At 40.9% G+C, this 16,141-nt stretch overlaps 1 protein-coding gene across 2 annotated transcripts in view; it reads left to right on the forward strand.

Annotated features, from left to right (window-relative positions):
* Positions 1-12,705, forward strand: part of LOC108800663 (trans-1,2-dihydrobenzene-1,2-diol dehydrogenase-like) — a 16,104-nt gene extending 3,399 nt beyond the window's left edge. Inside the window, exons 2-7 of one of the 2 annotated variants that reach the window (XM_018572657.1) lie at positions 3,391-3,498; positions 4,732-4,909; positions 8,028-8,281; positions 8,389-8,513; positions 9,998-10,148; positions 12,595-12,705. In XM_018572657.1, coding sequence (XP_018428159.1) covers positions 3,391-3,498; positions 4,732-4,909; positions 8,028-8,281; positions 8,389-8,513; positions 9,998-10,148; positions 12,595-12,698 — 920 coding nt within the window. In that variant the 3' untranslated portion in view covers positions 12,699-12,705. Of the gene's footprint in view, positions 1-3,386; positions 3,499-4,731; positions 4,910-8,027; positions 8,282-8,388; positions 8,514-9,997; positions 10,149-12,594 lie in introns of both variants that reach the window. The other variant, XM_018572656.1, reaches the window with a different exon arrangement.
* The last annotated feature ends 3,436 nt before the right edge of the window (positions 12,706-16,141 follow it).

Here is a 16,141-nt window from a genome sequence, read left to right on the forward strand (position 1 = left end):
CCCGGGGCCGCTCCCCCCGGTTGTTTTATGCACTGGTCTCCTGTCCCTTGACCCCCCTCCCTCCCTCATTTTCTCCTCTTTTGCTGGAGCTGGGTGAGTCAGGGGGAGTGAATCAGGGAGAGAGCAGAGAGGGAGAAATCATCCTCCAGCAGCCGGCTGGATGCACTTTCATCAGGGAAGGCATCTTAATAACAGGTATTTACTAAATGTAATTAAATAAAATATCAATTGAAAAGGAGGGGGGGGAGGGGTTGGTATTGCACAAAAAAACATGCCCCCATAAGAAAATGCGACAAAACAATGTGGCATCTTTTGCGGGGGCATCATTTATGTGCAATAGTACATATCGTCCAATACAGATGTCACCAGCACTAAGAGTCTATGTTAGTGCAAAATCCATTTTATTGATAGTGGTCATTCAACCAACAACCCCTTTCAGGGCCGTGCAGGGTCCTCTTCATCAGGCTCAGAAATGACATTCTAGTATGTCTATATAAAGGTTGTGGTACTTTTATGCAACGTCATTTCTGAGCCTGATGAAGGGGACCCTGCACGGCCCTGAATGCGCTTGTCGTTTGAATGACAACTATCAATAAAATGGATTTGCACTAGGGATACAATGATACTAGTATCGGTACCGTTTCCGAGTATTTGGGTGAGCACTCGTACTCGCCCAAATGCTCCAATACTTACCTCCAATACCGGAAATTCCGGTCAGAGGGTGATCTCGCTCTGACCAGCAGTGCCGAGGGAGCATGGAGCCGGCTTCCTTTACAATCAGGAAGCCAGGCGGTGGGTTATGACCCGCCTCCTGGCTTCCTGTTTGGCTAGGAAGACAGCTTCACTTGATGGTAGGCAGTCTGGCTTCCTGACCAATCAGGAAGCTGAACGGCACCTCATGACTTGCCGCCCAGCTTCCTGATTGGTCAGGAAGCCAGACAACCTCAAATGAAGCCTGTGTTCTTTCGCAAGAACACCGGCTTCACTGGTAATCAGGAAGCCGGACAGCGGGTCATGATCCACCGCCCGACTTCCTGATAATTGGGGTACAAGGCACCGGTACTGTACCGGTAAAAAAATATTGAAAAAACGGTATCGGTGCATCCCTAATTTGTAGGGATGTTCAGATAACAGTGCCAATACTTGGCATTTGCACGAGAACTACTAGGGTTGCTCTGTCCTGAAATTATTAGTCTGTATTGTTTTAGAAAAACTGTCACATGACAATAAACAAAAATGTATCAGTACTTGTGCTTGAAAAAATGGTATCGGTGGATCCCTAATTTATAAAAAATAATAATAATCATACAATAAAACAGGAATGCACAAATCCCAGGAGCTCCTTACAAATGACAGCTGCCTCCTAACTTTTGAATTTTTCTCTAGTCTAGTCTTGGAGCTGGAAAAGTATCTGTACTTGTACTTGGTATCTGAACATCTCTATTATTTTGCACTAACATGGAATATTGTTGCTAGTGACATCTGTATTGGAGTTCTGTTGTGAGCGGCACCATCCGCAGTCATTACGAGCGACCATTACTTCTGGTAATGGTCGCTCGTAAGCAGTGCGGAAATGTATATGGATACTGCTTTGTATGGTACACATCTGGGACCTGTGGCACACTGGCATCTTATGGGGACATTTATTTATGTACAGAATATATATCTGGCGACCTATGGCACACTGGCATCTTATGGGGCATCGTTTATGTACAGAATGCATATCTTGAGACCTGTGGCACACTGGCATCTTATGAGGCATTGTTTATGTACAGAATGCATATCTGAGGACCTGTGGCACACTGACAAGTTGTGATTAACTCCATATGATTTGTGATACATTGTGATTAACTCCAATGTTATTTAATCACAAAATATATGCATAGGGTATACTTTACAAAAAAAATGCCGTGAGGTGCTACAGTGTTCGGGTTTGGCTTGAAGAAAAGGTGGCAACCCTGTATGATACATGGTACGATTGCATTAGGTTTGGGATAGCATCAAGCGTGACCTTTACTTCAGACGTATTCTCCACAAGCACACACCAGGTTGCAATAACCATCCTCTCATAGTCACTGGCAGCCTCCATAATGTGCATTTATGTAATTTTCTTTTGAACTCACTACACTGTAAAGCTGGCCATACACCTATAGATTTTCTGCAGATTTTCTCAGATAGAAAAAGTTCAACAGATTCCTCCATCTATTGCTGCAATGTATTGGGAATATGTACTGTATATGTACTACATATACAGTAGAATACACTGCAGCAATAGATTTACAATTCTGCACTGCTAACATAAATAGTTTAAATGATCCATAGTACATAATATGTACATAATGTGTAGTTGTACCATGGATCATTTAACCTATTCATATTAGCATGGGATAATTGTAAATCTATTGCTGCAGTGTATTCTACTGTATATGTAGTACATATACAGTACATAATCCAAATACACTACAACAATAGATTCTTGTTGTTCACACAACACTAAACTTCCCACTTAAGCCAGCCACCTAAATTAGGACCCCACCTGGAGCACCACCCACCTGGAGCACCACCCACCTGGAGCGCCACCCACCGGAGCAGCAGTGACGAAACGCTCGGAAGTAAAGAAAAAGAAAAAACATAGCGCAAGCTTCGGCGCTATGTATCGGGGCATTTTGACAAGTACAAGTACTTGTCAAAATGCCCTGTATCGGTCCCGATACCGATGTTCGTATCGGTATCGGGACATCCCTAGTAATAACTAAACCCCTTGTGTTTGTGCTTATGTTGGAAATAATGACATAGAAGCACTTTCTGTTGTTAGAAGGCAATCCTTTACTTTGTAATAAGCCAACAGTGTATTGAATGTTCGCATTTCATATAGTAAAATCCAAAAATGCAATAAATAGACCAGCACCAGGAAGACCATCCATAAGCTTGAACCCTTCACTGCACCTCCAGTAGACGCTGCCCCGGTACAGTCAGGGAGTCCAGAAGGCTACATAGAAAAACAAAAAACAACCGGGCGCATTTCCTGGTGCAGGTAAAAGTTTTTTATTCAATAAAAAAGTAAACAAAAATATACTCACAAACAAGACAGTATTAAAAGCATCAAAATGGACTGACAGTCCTTGTTGCATAGCTGCTGTGGATGTAACAGAAGGAGAGATCGAGAAGACACTCAGGAGACTCTGAGTCCCACTGCTAATGCTTGGTACGCTTTCGGGGACACACCCCCTTCATCAGAGCGTCAGTGTTTGGCCTCAGGTAGTATTTGAGAAAAATTGCTGTTTTGGAACCCAAATGGTGAAAGCTATTCCAAGTATTTTGTGTGTATATCTAGCACACACACACATATACACACAGCGTGAGTATTTCTCCTTTCATATTCTCAGATAGTGGGTTTGGCTGCACGGGATTTCAATCGCGCCAAGGAATTTGCCCAAAGTCATGGAATACTAAAAGTATACAATTCATATGAAGAGCTTGCCAGTGATCCTGACATCGGTAAGTACATGCCTCTCAACATTCAGAGATAAGAAAGAGGGGCACCTTTTAGCACATTGTAAAGGGCACACTCCTTCCAAGCCCCTGTTATGTGTACAACAAAGAATTAATACGCAAAATCTTATTAGTTAAACCAACAAGTACATTTTTTAATGCTACTTTTCCCTTTTAGTGGCTTTACAACAAAAAAAATGCAATAACATATGAGGTTAGATTAACATCTTAGTACAGTATATCACTTTTGATAGATAAATAGTACATTTCTATAGAGGTCTATACAGCAGACCAAAAACAGGGAATACTGAAGAGGAATCAAATTAGTTCCAAAAGAGGGAAGTCCTTACAAATGTGAGATACCGTATATACTCGAGTATAAGCCGTCCCGAGTATAAGCCGAGGTACCTACTTTTACCCAAAAAAACTGGGAAAAAGTATTGACCCGAATATAAGCCGAGGGTGGGAAATGAGGCAGCTATATACTCGAGTATATACGGTAGTTGGGGGCTATGAATGTTGAATAAACAGACTAAAAATGTAGACTGTAATTTGTGGAGCCCAGCCTGTGAAAATTAGACTAAACAAAGGGCTAGACAAATTGCAAGAGCCAAGTCCCCAATATGCCAAAATATATTGTAGCTAGCACCAAGATTTGTTTGAGCTTTAGCAGCTGATATCCATATAAGTACATAGTCCCCATCTCCTTAACATTTCTTTATATCTTTCCAGCTTCTAACTGAACACATTTTTTATTTTTATTAGTTAGGTAAATATGAATTACTGCATATAAATATCCAGTTGGAAGTTTTCATATCCTCTTCTTTTCATATCCTCTTCACATATTTTCCAGCTTCTCCTTACATCTTCTTGTAATTCACTTGGTTACAAAGTCAAGTAGATCAAGCAGAAATGTACAGACATGTAAATGAGTCAGAGCAGTGACATACTCTCACTTCCTTTGCCTCCAAATGGTGCCATTCAAGGTTTCAATGAGAGGCAAGTGTAGTTGAAAGAAAACCACTTCTGCTGTGCACTCTGTTTCTAAGTCCCAAAGTGTTCTGGGAAACATTTGTAATGGTGTTCCCTGTATAAAATATTAGAAAAACAAGTATTGTGTGTTTTAAAGAAAATTAGAATTAAGGCAAAACCATTGTAGCTTGTGGTCTGTCTATATATTTGCATATCTTATTCAGTTTGCCACCTGTAATTCTGTAACCCACATGGTCCTTTTCTCAGATGTTATCTACATTGGTGCCATTCATCCAGTCCATAAGAATCTGGGGCTGATGTGCATGGAGAAAGGAAAGAATGTCCTGTGTGAAAAGCCTCTGGCCATGAACCTCGCAGAAGTGAAAGAGCTCATCTCTGCTGCCAGAAACCATAATGTATTTTTAATGGAGGTATTTACTATCCTGTTCATGATGCTTACATATTGTATTTTATTGGTCCTAAGATGCTATGGAACATAACAAATGCCTAATAACTAGAGGCTAAAAAAATATAGAAATTATTCATTGCTTTCCATGGGTAAGGCCTTATTTCCTATGCAAGAGACTGTTCCCTTAGCTTAGTGAATGAGCTGACTTCAATCACCGCAATCTTGTGCAAGAAAAAATACTAGGGATGCACTGATATATCGGCCGCCGAAACATATCGGCCGAAAATTGCACTTTTGGCTAAATGCCGAAAGTGCCAGTTTTCCGCCAATATAGTGGCGCATCTGTAATGCTCTGGGCTACAAATCCCAGAGATGTAAAGCTTATCCCAAGGACGAGCCCAGATGTAAAGCTTGACAAAACTTTAATTTCTATTTTGTTGTCTGTTCTTGCAGTAAAGCTCAAGGAAACTGACCCATGCAGCATTTTCACCAAAAAAAAGTACTTTAAATGCTACTTGGTCAGTTTCCTTGAGCTTTACTGCAAGAACAGACAACAAAATAGAAATTAAAGTTTTGCCAAGCTTTACATCTGGGCTCGTCCTTGGGATAAGCTTTACGTCTCTGGGATTTGTAGTCCAGAGCAAAACAGCATCCCGGGTTTCTTTCCTCCCCGCTGGGCGCTGCTCCAAGCGGGGAGGAGAGAAAGTGTGACAGGCGGCCGAGCGCTGCGGGAGAAGAGCACTGTGAGCTGTCACAGTTCCCATATTTAAGAAGGGGCAAGATGCCAACCTGGGAATTACAGACCAGTTAGTCTTACATCTGTAGTTTGTAAACTGTTAGAGGGAATGATTAAGGACTATTTAGTAGAATTTGTTCAGGATAATGGTATAGTTAATGACAATCAGCATGGGTTTAGGAAAGATCGTTCCTGTCAAACCTACTGACTTTTTTTACGAGGGGGTAAGTAGAGATCTGGATGGAGGGAGGTCTGTGGATGTGGTATATCTGGATTTCTCAAAGGCTTTTGATACGGAACCACACAAACGCTTACTTCACAAGCTGAGAGCTGTGGGCATAGATGGAAGGGTGTGTACATGGATAGAGAACTGGCTAAAGGAACGGGTACAGAAAGTATCAATAAATGGCGCCCTTTCAGACTGGGCTAGTGTCATTAGCGGTGTGCCTCAGGGTTCTGTGCTGGATAAATTTCGGTTCCGTCTCGGTTTTGAGATTTCCATTTCGGTGCACCTCTAAAAAAATACTGTTTTTCTTTCTTTGGATATTTTATTTCCTTGCAAAGTGAACAGCATACGTGCCATTAGTAAATAGGCAAACTACTTTAAAAGCTAATGCTATTCCACAATGGTCCTACCTGCATCCGTGCCACTTCCTAAATGCACTTAGCAATAGGCCGGCTTACCCAAGAAAACTCACTGACTTTAAACATCTATGCACCTCTGCTGCCCTTCTTCGCCACTTTATTTCCACCATATATTCATGATTTCACCAGCTGTTGCCTAAAGCTGATCCAGTGGCTAAAGGATGGCAAAAAGAACTGGATATCACCGTGACAGAGGAGGAGTGGAAAGCTATGCATCAAGCTCTTCTGAAAGGCAACCTTAATGTTAACATACAGGAAACTAACTATAAGCTTCGAACCAGATGGTACCCCACACCTGTCTTCTTGCATAGGATTACAGCACGCTTACCAGATACCTGTTGGAAATGTCGTTAGGATAGGGTACCATGCTACACATCTAGAGGTCATGCCCTCTAATTCACTCCTTCTGGTCTCAGGTACATTGCTTAATTGGCAAGATCTTGGGCTGTTCCCTACAGTTCCACCAGGCTCAGTGTTTGCATCATCATTACTCACTGCCATTTAATGTATATAAGCAAGCTCTTCCCTTTCACCTGCTCAATGCAGGGAAAAAGCTTATTCCGAGATTTTGGAATGCTAGAGACTGATTACACAGCATTGAGCATGTAGTGACCATGGAAGAACTCATCCATAGTGATTGGGACACAATGACCTTGTATGTCTACACTTGGTCTCAGTGGGCCCTTTTGTATCACTTGCCAATAACTTTTGGATTGTAAGGTCTCTCAGGCAAGGCCCTCCTAACCATCTTGTTTTGAATTGGATTGTAACTGTAATGTCTCTTTATATTGTAAAGTGCTGCACAAACTGTTGGTGCTACATAAAGTATAATAATAATAATAAAAATATAGACGCCTCTGCTAGAGGTGTGGACTCCCCGTCAGACTTTGGGGAGCCTCCGCTTCCTATCTTACACCACTTTTAGTTCCTTTACATACAGCTTTCTTGCTTTTTCTTCCTTTCTTTTTCAGTCCCTTTTCCTCCTACTCCCCATATGTCACGTGGTCCTGTTAATTTTTGCCACTGAACACAGGGCCTCTTATGTCTCTTCACAGATATGGGGTGACATTGTGGGGATTATGCCCCACAATAAGGCACCAGTTAATGTTTACTGGTATTGTAGCAGACCATTATACCCAAAGAATGAATTTAGCACACTTTTTTTAGGATGCACAAAATTAGAAGCTAAAAGTTGTCAAACAAGTTATTGTTTATTGTAATATTAAATTGCTATATTTTTGGCTTCTGAAAACTGCCATGGTAATTTTGCATGCAGGAATTTTGGTGCTGACTATTTATTTATATTGCCAACAATTTACACACTTTACAAACTGTACATTGACATCAATCCCTACCCTCAGGGAGCTTACAAGCTAAGATCCCATGCATATGTACACTTACTAGGACCAATATCAACATTAGCCAATTAACCTACCAGCATGTCTTTGGAGTGTGGGAGGAAACTAGATCTCCCAGGGGAAACCCACACAAGCAAATGGAGATCATGCAAACTCCATGCAGATGGTGTCCTGGTCGGTATTCAAACCAAGGATCCCAGTGCTGCAAAGCAGAAGTACTAACCATTAAGCCAATGTGCTGCGGCATATCATTTTTTTTAACCATTAACTTTTACCACGTGTTGTTTTGATACATGCATAATGAATGCTATCACAGCAATCAATACTACATACAAAATAAACTGCAACAAATTATCCATCATATGCAGTTATATATCTAAATAAACCTACTACAGAAACACTACACTATGGAAAGAGCATTCTGGAGCCGATTCTTCCCAGTCTATGAGCAGATCCGCAGTCTCCTAAATCAGAAAGCTCTTGGAGAGGTGAAGGTTGTACAAGCAGAATTTGGTGTGAACTTACTTCATATTCCCAGAGCAGTGGATAAGGAGCTAGGTGGAGGTGCTCTTTTGGATATTGGCTGCTACTGTGTCCAGTTTGCTTTAATGGCTTTTAGTGGAGAAAAGCCTGAGTCTATAACTGCCAGAGGATATCTACATGAGACCGGTAAGGTTTGTACAAACCATAACCCCAGGTTTCTGTAGGTAGTAAAGTAAACAAAAACACACGTGTGGTTTATGTCTTGTTTAGCATTACTATACCTTTTTTGATAGGAGTGGATGAAACTGTGACAATTATCCTGCAGTACTCTGGAAAACGCCAGGCTATTCTAACCTCCACCCTTGTGACTCAAATGCCAAACCGAGCTGTGATATGTGGCACAAAAGGAATGGTTCAGGTACCCTTAACCACATTCTTTCTCATTCGCAAAGTATAAATGTAAAAATTACACCAGGGTAAGAACAGCTCCATTCCATGAGGACCAAATAATTGTCTGCCCCCTGAGTCCCAGGCTGAATAGGTTGAAATTAGTTTAATAGCGACTGCAAATACAACCTTAAATTTAGCACGGGTATGACAAATTTACATTTTTGTTTGTGGATTAACTAGAACCACAGCTTATTCATATCAAGAGTTGCTTGTGTGGGTAGATTGGACATTTGATATGGATGTCCTAGTAGGCTCACTCTAGGGCTGTTCTAGGCATGTTTCAGGTTGACCCAGAGGAAATAGAAGAGATTACGTCCCTCAAATAGACTGGGATTGCCTGGATTTCCCATGGAGGGCTTGCCAGAGAAGAATCAAGTGTAGGAGTTGCAAAAAACTGCGCACAGCATTTTTCAGTAGAGAACTCACCTCAGTCCCTATTGGAGTCATACAGTGTAAAGTATAAAACAATTGAATATAATTAGGAATGAGGAACTGTTCACTGCACTTTTCAAAATATATTTATTTTGACATTTATTTTCAAGATGATATAATCTCCAAGATCTAACACACATTAAAAAGAAAATAACTGAATTTATAACCTTGTGCGAGGTGAGGTTTCTGCAGTCCACACTGGAACTCCATTATTCTTCAGATATTTATCTATAGGCTGGCAAATTTACATTGTTAGCAGCTAAGCATACACTATGTGGTCAAAAGCAAGTAAATATCCCTCCTAATAACTTTAGCTGAACACATTAAAGGGTGGATAAAATCAAGCACATAGCCGTACAATCTGCATTGATTAGCAGCACAATGAGATGAACTGAAATGCTGATTGTGATCCAGGTCTTTCTGTCCAACATCTGTTCCTGATTTTACAAATGCCCTTTTGCCTGAATAGGCAACAAATACCTAAAGACACACTCAAAAATCAGCATGTTTCCCTTAGTCCCTGTTCACACATAGGCGTTTTGTCGCTCAAAGGTAAGCACGACAAAACGCTCAAGACAAGGAATTCCATTCATTTCTATGGACCGTGTTCACACCTGAGTATTTTGTTGCAAGCAGAAAAAAACACCTGCAGCTGGAAAAAGTACATGAGCTACTTTTTGGCAGATTACAGTGCATTTTGGTCCCATAGACTTCAATGGCAATTTTTGTGCGACGAACACGTGGCAAAACGCTCAGGTGTTAACAGGGGCCATAGAAATGAGTGGGATTCCTTGTCTTAAGCATTTTGCCAAGCTTACCCTTTAGCAACCAAATGCCTAGGTGTAAATGGAGCCTTATCCTCTTGGTAATAACCTTTAAAGAATAATAAATAAAATAATTTAAGAATGCTATGATTTTACCTAGTTAATTGTTGTACTTATGTGGTCAGTACAAGCAGCTGGCCACATAAAGATTTTAAATTCTTATGAAACTGATGTTGACAAATCTGCTTCACTATAGATTCCTTCATTCATGTGGTCTCCAACAACAATAATAGTTAATGGAGAAGAAACAAAATATCCTCTTCCTCCGACTACAAAACATTTGAATTTCTGGAACAGCACAGGACTGAGCTACGAGGCAGAACATGTACGACAGTGTCTTTTAAAAGGTAAGCAAAACCATCTTTGTTTCTTGATGGAGTCGCTACTAACCTCATCTGTCTATAGATGGGTGTGCAGCGCTCGGGGTCACCAGAGGGGAGTTTTGTCGTGGACACTTGGGGGGTGATTTACTAACCTAAACACACGCACGCACCAGGTGCGTGTGCATTTTTACACAGCAAAACGTATTTATCAACCAAACAAGAGCAACGTGTCACATTTTCACGCCGTTATGGCGCATTTTTATGTATTTACGTACGTGCGCGTCATGTAGCATGCGCCATAGGCTACACGCCGCTCTAATAGCGGCATGCAAGTCTCTAAAAGCATATTTCCACTAATGCCATATATGGAAAAATCATGCGCATGATTCATATATAATGCTGCTTCACAGTTTAGACAAAAATGGTTAGCTCATGCATTTACATTCCTGCATTCATCAACGCAAGCAACACAACATAGAGCTAATTTACACAACATCACCTTGCAATTCATGCAGGGCTTTGCACAACACACCTGCTGGGTGTGTACACACTACAAAGGTGTCTAGATTCCACCAATAGATCATGCTGGGAGGGAACACACTACAGAGGTGTATACTTGTTCGTGGCGTGTTTATAAGGTTAGTAAATCAACCCCTTGGTGTGGGAAAAAGATTAAGCTTTTGTTTGAAGCTTGTTTTCATCATCAATACATCATATATACTTGGATTCCATAATAGTTTCGGACTCACTTTTATTGATGACTTTGAGCTGATTTGTTGTTTATCACTTTTATTGATCATTTTTGTATTTTTACGCTTGATTACAACAAAGAATTTTATAATAAGGCATAATTAATTTAATACACTTTTGCACAAAGTGAAATTTGGTATTCATCTATTTATTATTTCACTAGCTATCACTTTAGTATGTTAATAATGATTGCAAACACCTATTTAATGTTTTGATTACATATTGTTTTGTTAACACTTAATTACGTATTTGATAGTTCACCCTACTGGTGACCCCGAGCGCTGCACGGCACATCTATATACAATTTGACCTGAGTGTCCCGAGCGCAGCAGCTTTTATTATTATTACTATTTTTAAATATATATTTTTTAATAATTATATTATATTATATTTATATCCAAAAGCGCGGATTATATATATTTTAACCTCATCTGTCTGCCTACCTGGATGTAAGAGAATTAAGCAGGCTCCACCCACACATTTCTCACCAATGGGATGGATAGGACAAATCGGTAGATGATAACAAATAACAGTTAAATAAAGCTCTTTAAGAAGTGAAAACTCAGGCGTAAGCCCAATACAGAATGCAGGGAAATGGGGATGGCATATGATATGCAATAAATTGCCTTTTACGATGGGAGTTATTCACAAAGCTGCTGAAGGCAGCCGAGTGAATAACCGAGCTGAAGTGAATTAAGCCAAACGTCGTTCAGCTATTCACTTCAGCTCAGTACGGCTGATTTCAGCCATACATCGGCTGCCTTTGGTCAGCCGAACATGCTCTGCATATGGCTCCTGGAAGATGAGGCGCCGGAGAGAAGGAAGACTCACTAGGTAAGTCCGATCCAGTTGAAGAGGGTGAGAATCGTGGGTGGAGAGCAGTTTTGCAGGTAGGGACCACCGAAGGTGATGAAGGCGTGGTAGGCCTTGGTGCCATCTTGGGTTCGCGCGCCTCGCTTAGAATCTCCGGGCCATCAAAGTAATCCTTGATGGAGGATGCAGATGTAGGTTTCCCCGAAGCACTGGAAAGTGAAAAGTGATTTAGAGGCTCTGGAGGATTTCTTTTTCCCCGATTTATAGTGTGTTTTGGTTGCTAAAGCAGTAGACAGAGCAGTCCTGGTGCAGAGCTCTTAGTGCAAGCATCCACTCACATTGCCAGCCAGCTAACGACCCCCCCCCCCTGGATAAAATATTTTACATTTAATTTTGTTTATTGGAAATTAAGTAAGTATAGCCTGCAGTTGACATAACATAGCCCTTTTTTTAAAGATTTTTCTACTTAATCTGGCCCACTGTATCATTTGAATTTGACACACCTCCTTTAAGAGTTCATGTACATTGGTGTATGTTAAGCAATTTTAAAGTATCTGGAATGCTGTTTGAATTTGAATGAAATCGCACTTATCACTTGTGCTTACTGTTGCTGCTAGTATGCATTGTTTTTGTGCCTGTATAGAAGTCAAAGGGAACATGAGGTAAACACATCTCAAATTCTTTTTTTGGTTTTTTTTTTTTTTTTTACAAAATAAGGAGAAGCCTCAGAGAATAACTCCAAGTAACAAGATAAGTACGGTAAAAGATAATGTGTCACCTCGATATATGTTCATGTTACCTAGAGTCAGATTAGTCTTCTGTTTATTTAAAACTCAGTTTGGCAGTTTTTGTATGACATAACTATATCACCTGAGTGATATGTAATTATATGCGTTGTTGTTTTCAGGATTAAAAGAGAGCCCAGTAATGAGTTTAGCAGAGAGTGAACTGCTGGCTAGCATCATGGAAGAAGTCCACATACAACTGGGCATCTATAAGAATAAAACATGAATGATGACATCCTTTGGAACTTACAAATATGTAAATAAATATTTCCTTACAACAGCTCCCAGTGGTTAATACATACAGTTCTTAATATTTAACAAGGTGTAAATTCATTGTATGTTGTTCGCTCACTAAGCATGACAATGAAAGGAGTGCTTGCTTTCTTTAGCTTCTTGAGGATCCAGCAGATGGCCTATAGATGATTTTCTTGACTCTTCCATGGCAGTATCAGTATAGGTAGTCTCCTCTCCTACATACCCCTTATGAAAGCCATAAATTACACTCCTGCCATAGCTGAGGTGTTCTTTTTCTGTCTTCCTCTTTATGGCTTGTCCTTTATGTCAAGGCAGTAATATATTTATGGCCTTCGACCATGTATTCTCTCTGGAGCACTCCCTGTGTATGGACAACTGATAGTGTACAATCAGAAAACCCATTTGCTGGTCTTTTGGAGTTCACGGCAGAATTTGCTGAAATATGGAATTTACTTGTCCATATTTTAACCTCTAACCTAGGTTTTGAGAGTCTGCCTTGCTTGCACCATGTTGTATGGTGGCAGCTGGTAGAATGGCCTCTTTTCATACAGCCCAAATGTTTATCCCCATCCTCCTTTTATTCTGTCCTGAGACCTATGGCAGGAGGTCCCTTTCAAGAAGAAGCTTGAGCTCTACCTCTCCAAGAGTAAAAGCTCTAGTGTCGCCCCAAAACATCTGTTAGCCAGAGCACCCTTGGTGGCAGGGTCAGATCATGAACAAAAGTATGCTATTTTAAAATATTTGGGGCCATGATATTTTTGTGCTATTCATTTTTTCTTGTTTCTTCATAGTTTGTTTCTATGTGGCATCCTACCTCACCTCCAGCCCATCTTTGTCTAATCCACCCTTACTTGCTGGCTTGCTGAGGGCAGACATGGCGTTTCATCGCTTCCAGTGGAGGTTCTGTGCAGGCACCATTTCTCAGAAGTGTGTGTGTGTGTGTGTGAATAAATTGTTTTTCCTTTTACATTTAGTGCCTCATTTCTGTGGGTCCACCATTGCCACAGCACCTCCAACACGATAGAAAGAGATCCTTTCCTGCTATTGCTTCTCTATCCAACTTTTCCCTCTACCTCTTCTTCCCCACCTACTTCTATAAATAAAAAAAAAGGAAGAGAGCGCCACCTCCGTGGGCAAAATCCTTTATTAGGATAAATACCATGTTGGGTTAACAGACAGTGTGGCCTCTCGTTTGTTGTTAAAGCGTGATGAAAACGTTTGCTTGTGAGTACATTTATCCCTTGTTTTATTCATCTTAATAAACGATTTTACACACGGAGGTGGCGCTCTGTTGCCTTTTGTTTTTCTATGTTCGTGGTAGAAGCCCCAGAGCCTTGGATGAGCAGCCCCTCAAGTCTGTGTGAAAAACTGTGATTAACTGTTGATAACTTTGAGTATGCAACAGCAAGTGGATCGTTCAGCTGGCAGCCATTAGCACCAAGAGTTAAAGAAAACTTTTTGTCTTCTATGAATAAAAGTTCTAAGGAGGATATTGCAGATTACTCAGCAGAATGTAAGTGCTGATGAATCTAAAGAAAGTGTGTGTGTCTATATGTATATTTTATTGTTATAGAAACAAGAAATAAGACAAAGAAAGCAGAAAACTTGAGTGTGCATAGCTATTAAACACCCTCTAGTCAATATTTTTAGAGCCATCTTTTGCAGCAATTACAGCTGCAAGTCACTTGGGGTACATGTCCATAAGCTTGGCACATCTAGCCACTCGGATTTTTGCCCCTTCTTCAAGCCAAAACGGCTCCAGCTCCTTCAAGCTGAATGGGTGTTGCTGATGTACAGCAATCGTTAAGTAATGCCACAGATTCTCAATTGGATTGAGATCTGGGCTTTGACTAGGTCATTCCAAGACATTTAAATGTTTCCCCCCTTAACCACTTCAAGACCAGGTGTTTAGACCCCCTTCCTGGCCAGGCCATTTTTCAGTGTTCAGCACTGCAGTACTTTGACTGACGTTTATTCCGTCATGCAACGCTGTACTGAAATGAATTGTATACCCTTTTTTTTGGTGGTATTTAATCACCACTGGGGTTTTTTAATTTTTTACTATATTAAGGAAAAATTATTGAAATTTCATAAAGGAGACAATGATTATTACCCATATTTTTGGTAAAATATAAAAGATGGGGTCACGTCAGGTAAATAGACACCAAACATGTCATGCTTTAAAATTGTGCGCACCCGCGAAATCGCAAAAAACTACCATACCCAAAATTGAGCATTGGCGACGCTTTAAAAGCGTTTACAGCTCATCAGTTTAGTGTTATCAGTGATTGATGGCCCTAGAACTATTGCTCTCATTCCGACGTTCGTGACGATATGTAACATGTGCGGCGTAAAGGGGCGAAATCGTCGTTTTCGCACCCGACACCTGTTTGCATGCGTGTATGTATGGGGGGACTTTAAAAAGAAAAATGTAATTCTTTTTTATTTGTAACTTTACATTTTTGGGTGGGAAACTTAAATTTTTTTTTCACTTAGCAATAAAGTTATCACATAGGGGGGTTAGAAAACCCTAATGTAACCTAGGACCCCCCTGATGAAGCAGAGATCTGCTTCATCAGCTTCAAGGCTCGCACCCGGCACAGCGGAGCCCGGGACCAGCTTGACAGTGGGAGGGGGGGAGCGGCGCCTCACGGGACCTCATACTAGCGATCCGCCGGCTCTATAGCAGGCGGATCGCTCGTATATTAACGGGCATCGCTGCCTGTTTTCAAATAACGGGCATTTCCTGCTCACGCGCGAGGGGGCGTAGCTGAGCGGACGTCTAAAGACGCCCGCTCGGATCTAGAGAGCTCCTGGCCGGCAGTTTTTTTACGGCCGACCGGGAAGTGGTTAAACCACTCGAGTGTTGCTTTAGTAGTATGCTTAGGGTCAGGGCCGGCCTTAGGCGCCCTGTGCGAGAAAGCTTTACAGCGCCCCCCAGTGACCACACCCTTAAGTGGCCACACGCCCAGTAACCACACCCATTTCCCCCAATATCCGCACCATTTAAAGACCCCTATGCTGTTAAGCCGCAAATAAACATATTAAAAGGTATGATAAAAATAAAACTTTTATTCAAAAGGTATTAAACTTGTAGGCACAATATAAGTATTCTTATCAAATAAAACAACAGAAGGCAAACAATAAATGTCAAACTAAAATAGTCTATAAAAATAAAGTGTCAGGTTGTGCAGCTAGAAAAGTAAAAATAAAAAAACAGAACATAAAACCCAGACTACATGTAAAATGAATGAATTACTATATGTCTGAAAATACGAAAAATTTATTCGGGCACATAGTTATTTGTTTGAGAATGTGCAGCGGCCATGTTGGCCACCTGCGTGTTCTGTGAATGTGTGCCACCATCTTGGAGGCGGGGAGCATGAAGTTACATGACGCCATGCATGCGCTGCG

The sequence above is a fragment of the Nanorana parkeri genome, unplaced genomic scaffold, assembly GCF_000935625.1.
Source record: "Nanorana parkeri isolate BGI_ZX_2015 unplaced genomic scaffold, ASM93562v1 scaffold2094, whole genome shotgun sequence".
NCBI classification, from domain to species: domain Eukaryota; kingdom Metazoa; phylum Chordata; class Amphibia; order Anura; family Dicroglossidae; genus Nanorana; species Nanorana parkeri.